This window comes from Phanerochaete carnosa (genome assembly GCF_000300595.1).
Source record: "Phanerochaete carnosa HHB-10118-sp unplaced genomic scaffold PHACAscaffold_1, whole genome shotgun sequence".
NCBI lineage: Eukaryota > Fungi > Basidiomycota > Agaricomycetes > Polyporales > Phanerochaetaceae > Phanerochaete > Phanerochaete carnosa.
The window spans coordinates 2,669,199-2,672,819 of record NW_006767628.1 but is presented as its reverse complement, the minus strand read 5'-3'; the positions used below and the strand labels follow the sequence as shown (position 1 = coordinate 2,672,819).

At 51.7% G+C, this 3,621-nt stretch overlaps 3 protein-coding genes across 3 annotated transcripts in view; 1 reads left to right on the top strand and 2 right to left on the bottom strand.

Annotated features, from left to right (window-relative positions):
• Positions 1–330: 330 nt before the first annotated feature.
• On the bottom strand, positions 331–1,248 carry PHACADRAFT_155999 (uncharacterized protein; the record flags this gene model as incomplete). The annotated part of the gene is made up of 6 exons (XM_007390256.1): positions 331–391; positions 443–540; positions 598–736; positions 795–927; positions 979–1,063; positions 1,120–1,248. 6 exons carry the CDS (start codon positions 1,246–1,248, stop codon positions 331–333), a joined length of 645 nt encoding a protein of 214 aa, XP_007390318.1.
• A 240-nt stretch (positions 1,249–1,488) lies between these two features.
• Positions 1,489–2,647, bottom strand: PHACADRAFT_247082 (uncharacterized protein; the record flags this gene model as incomplete). The annotated part of the gene is made up of 9 exons (XM_007390255.1): positions 1,489–1,650; positions 1,703–1,755; positions 1,815–1,916; positions 1,970–1,995; positions 2,051–2,099; positions 2,150–2,155; positions 2,211–2,263; positions 2,313–2,548; positions 2,613–2,647. Coding segments are annotated over 9 exons (610 nt in total), but the record flags the coding sequence as incomplete, so codon positions are not given.
• Positions 2,648–2,715: 68 nt separating this feature from the next.
• PHACADRAFT_110678 (uncharacterized protein) overlaps positions 2,716–3,621 on the top strand; it is a 2,969-nt gene continuing 2,063 nt past the window's right edge. Inside the window, exon 1 of the mRNA XM_007390254.1 lies at positions 2,716–3,095. Within this exon, the coding sequence (XP_007390316.1) occupies positions 2,816–3,095 (280 nt within the window). The 5' untranslated portion in view covers positions 2,716–2,815. The remainder of the gene's footprint in view (positions 3,096–3,621) is intronic.

The following is a 3,621-nucleotide window of genomic DNA, read 5'->3' as shown; positions in this document are numbered from 1 at the left end:
CTACCGGCCCATCCTCTTTGCGGACTTTATTGGCCCGGCCGAGCTCGTCATCGTCGAGCGACCGCTTGTGGACGTGCTCGCGAAACTTCCGCCGGCGTTCTTTAAACCCAAGTACGGTGCGACGTAGAAAGTTACAGAAGGAGCTTCTATGTATGAGCATTTCTCATATCGCGGCCCAGTCTAAAACTACCATATGATCCCCTGGGTATGATGTCGTGCTATTGCTACAAGAAAGAGACTAAACTTTCTATGAATAAGACATAAGGAATGTTAAGCTAGGTATTGTCCAAGAGATAGAAGTGAAGATAAGAATTTTATGACAACGAAGCTTTATGCTTTGCTGTCAAGCGTTTTCCGAAGTTGATCGCGGTGGTCTTCTTGTTTGTTTTCTCTGCGACAGAATATTCAGATGCTATTTGTCACAGCAGAATAAGATACGTACTTCGAGTTGGCGAGAGAAAGGTAGAGAGTCCAGAAGATACCACATGTCGACTGGAAGGGCACGCGGTATGGAAGCGGCATGAAACGGAAGTTAACCAGCTAAAGACGGCGTCTGTGAGTAACACAAACTTCGCTTTGCACGTATAGGCGACACACCTGAACGACCGGCCACACCTGCCAATTCGTGATGATGAGAGGTTTGTACAGGTCTTGGAATTTTTCTTGGATATGCCGCTTATCACGGCCCTCCATGATGCCCATCGAACCAAGGAACAGTGCGAGACCGACAGGTGCCCTATGAAGAGCAAATCACTCTAAGATACACGTCGTGCAACTGAAACATCGCCACGTACATGAGTAGCTGGTCCGCCGCCACACGCTTGCCGAGCGCCTTCAAGCTGACTTTGCCTCGCCGTCCTGCAAATGAGGGCGCGCGCAGAGGGAAGTTTCTCTCTAACCATAGGTTCCATCTTCCGATGATTGGTCCTAGCACAAGGTCAGAGAATGCCTACGGAACACTCTGAAAGCTGCACGCACCCATTCCGAGGCCAAAAGCGAAGAAGCGTGCGGTCCGGATGAAGTCAAAGGGCGGGTGTTCTTCACCTCGAGGTGGATCCAAAATCTGCGCAGATAAGAGTCAGCACACGCTGAAACCGCGAAGAAACGGTCGAGACATGCCGTTCGTTGTGTGAGCTGCGCAACCACATCCGAGAACGCGCCCATGACACCGTTCGTTAGGGCGAGGGTGGTGTACGGGTGGGTATCGAAGGACTGCTGATAAACACGAGCAAGAGCGATTGAAGACATGATGATTTGCGGTTCGTGAAGCTTTGAAGGTGGATAGTGAGGAGAAATCAAGATATCGTAGGAGGTGAGCAGCTCTGGACGTGGCTCCTATAAATCTATGGATGGCGACCCCACTTGTGTTCCACAGCAAGCCATGGGAACTCCTCAGCAGGGCGGCAGAATCCACCGAAGGTTATCTACAGGCGCTAGTCGCAGCCATCATGACACTCTCCGATCAATGGCCACCCCGAGAAAATTTCCTGACGTCACTCTAAATTCCAGGCACTTCCGAGCGCATATGGAAACCATCCAAGTTCAACAAACAACGCTCGCAAAAACACAGTACATACACACAACAGCGGACAGCGCACGCTCAGAGCAGACGCAGCTTTCCGGTCACCTTGTTCACGAGTTCGACCGGCCCTGCAAGCGTTCTCAGCCCTGCTTCCCGAACTCAAACACACACGTTGCTCACCTGGGCCAATGCCGAGAACTGTCCGGGAACCAGCTGCTATCTGCGTCCGACCCCTATGGATGCCCAGGCTCAGCACGGATTCATTAAAGCTATCAGTGATAGAAGCACTCACGCGTCCAGGATGGATCGAGCGCATAGATTCAAGCTTTTCGCTATCGCTTCTAGCTCCAATAGCTCGTCTTCTGAGCTCGCTTTCAATGCAACCTTGGCCTGGCTGTTCGGCATTCTAACCCTGAGCCCATTTCGCATTGTCGACGAGATACTCACCCTGTCCGTTCCCAGTGCCTTAGTAGCTGAGGATGGTTGAGCCAAATGGTCCTTGATTTGTGCAACACCACGTCGACTCACCGCTGGGTTGGTCTTTTGTAGTGCCTTGTAACATGCCAAAGTAGCGTGTCTAAAGAGCCGTGAGAATGGCATACTTCTATCGAACACAGAGCGACCTACCCGCATCTAGAGGTGATGTTAGCTAACTCGAAGGGATATACGTGCAACAAATATGACCTACTGCGCCGCAATTTTTCCTGTTGTCATCTTCAAATCTGTGCGCACGACCAAGACCTGGTAGGGTATGGGATGAGTCAGACGGTCATGCGAGTGGCCAGCTCACCATCTTGCATGGCTCCAGCAAACCTGGCTTCACAGAGGACAAGTCTCCGTCTGCTAGGTCCTCCTCCTCCATTTCGCTGTCTATTTCTTCATCTTGGATTGTCTGAGGAGTAGCAGGGTCTCCAAGGTTGGATCCTGCGTGTCGCTTTGAAGATGACTTGGACCCGCTTGCAACTTTCACTCCCCAAGCGTAGCCTAGGCCAAGAGAGGTAGCGACCAGCGCCGCGCCCGTGAGAACTAAGATAGTAGAGGTAATAAACACTTCGAGCTCTCTGCGCGTAGATACTAGGAGGACACGCACTATGAGCAGCGGACACCGAGGAGGAAGCAGACATGGTGAGGCCGGCAACTGCCGACGCCTCAACCGGAATGATTCTTGATCGCTGATTTTGCACTTCGCGCCCAGTCGCTCATGCACCCACCTCGCTTCTACGGCCTATATACATACCCTCTTACCGCATATCCCACATATTAAAACTGCATTGGACCGGGTTCGACAAAAGCATGTCCTCCGAAAGCGTGGCCGCCCCGGCCCCGACTCCCAATGAAGGTACGACAGAAGATCGCAAACCGTTCTCTGAGCTCGAGCTCTCTGAGCCGACAATCAAAGCCCTCAGCGGAATGGGCTTCACACACATGACAGCGATTCAGGAAAAGTCAATACCGCCGCTACTGGCGGGCAAGGACGTGCTGGGTGCTGCGAGGACAGGTTCGGGGAAGACCTTGGCTTTTTTGATTCCTGCTGTTGAGCTGCTGCACAGGATGAAATTCAAGCCGCGGAATGGTGCGTAGTATCCTTTACGATCAACTGGAGCCACAGCTAAGAACATGTATTAGGCACTGGTATCGTTATAGTCTCGCCAACCCGAGAGCTTGCCCTGCAAATATTCGGTGTGGCAAAAGAGCTCATGGCTCACCACTCGCAGACCTTCGGTATTGTAATGGGCGGTGCAAACCGTCGAGCAGAAGCAGATAAGCTGCAAAAGGGTGTCAATCTAGTTGTAGCGACGCCTGGTCGTCTTCTCGATCACCTTGAGGTACGTCTAGCTCTGTAATAGCCATAGCGTTCCGCTTACCACGTCTCTGCAAACCTCAGAATACTAAGGGGTTTGTATTCCGGAATCTCAAATGCTTGGTCATCGACGAGGCGGACCGGATATTGGAGGTTGGTTTCGAAGAGGAGATGAAGAAGATTATTGCCATCCTCCCGAATGGTGCGTTCTGTGGCAGTATCTCACTGAAACGTCTTCTTATTCATCTCGTAGAGAATCGCCAATCCATGCTCTTCTCTGCTACTCAGACAACGAAGG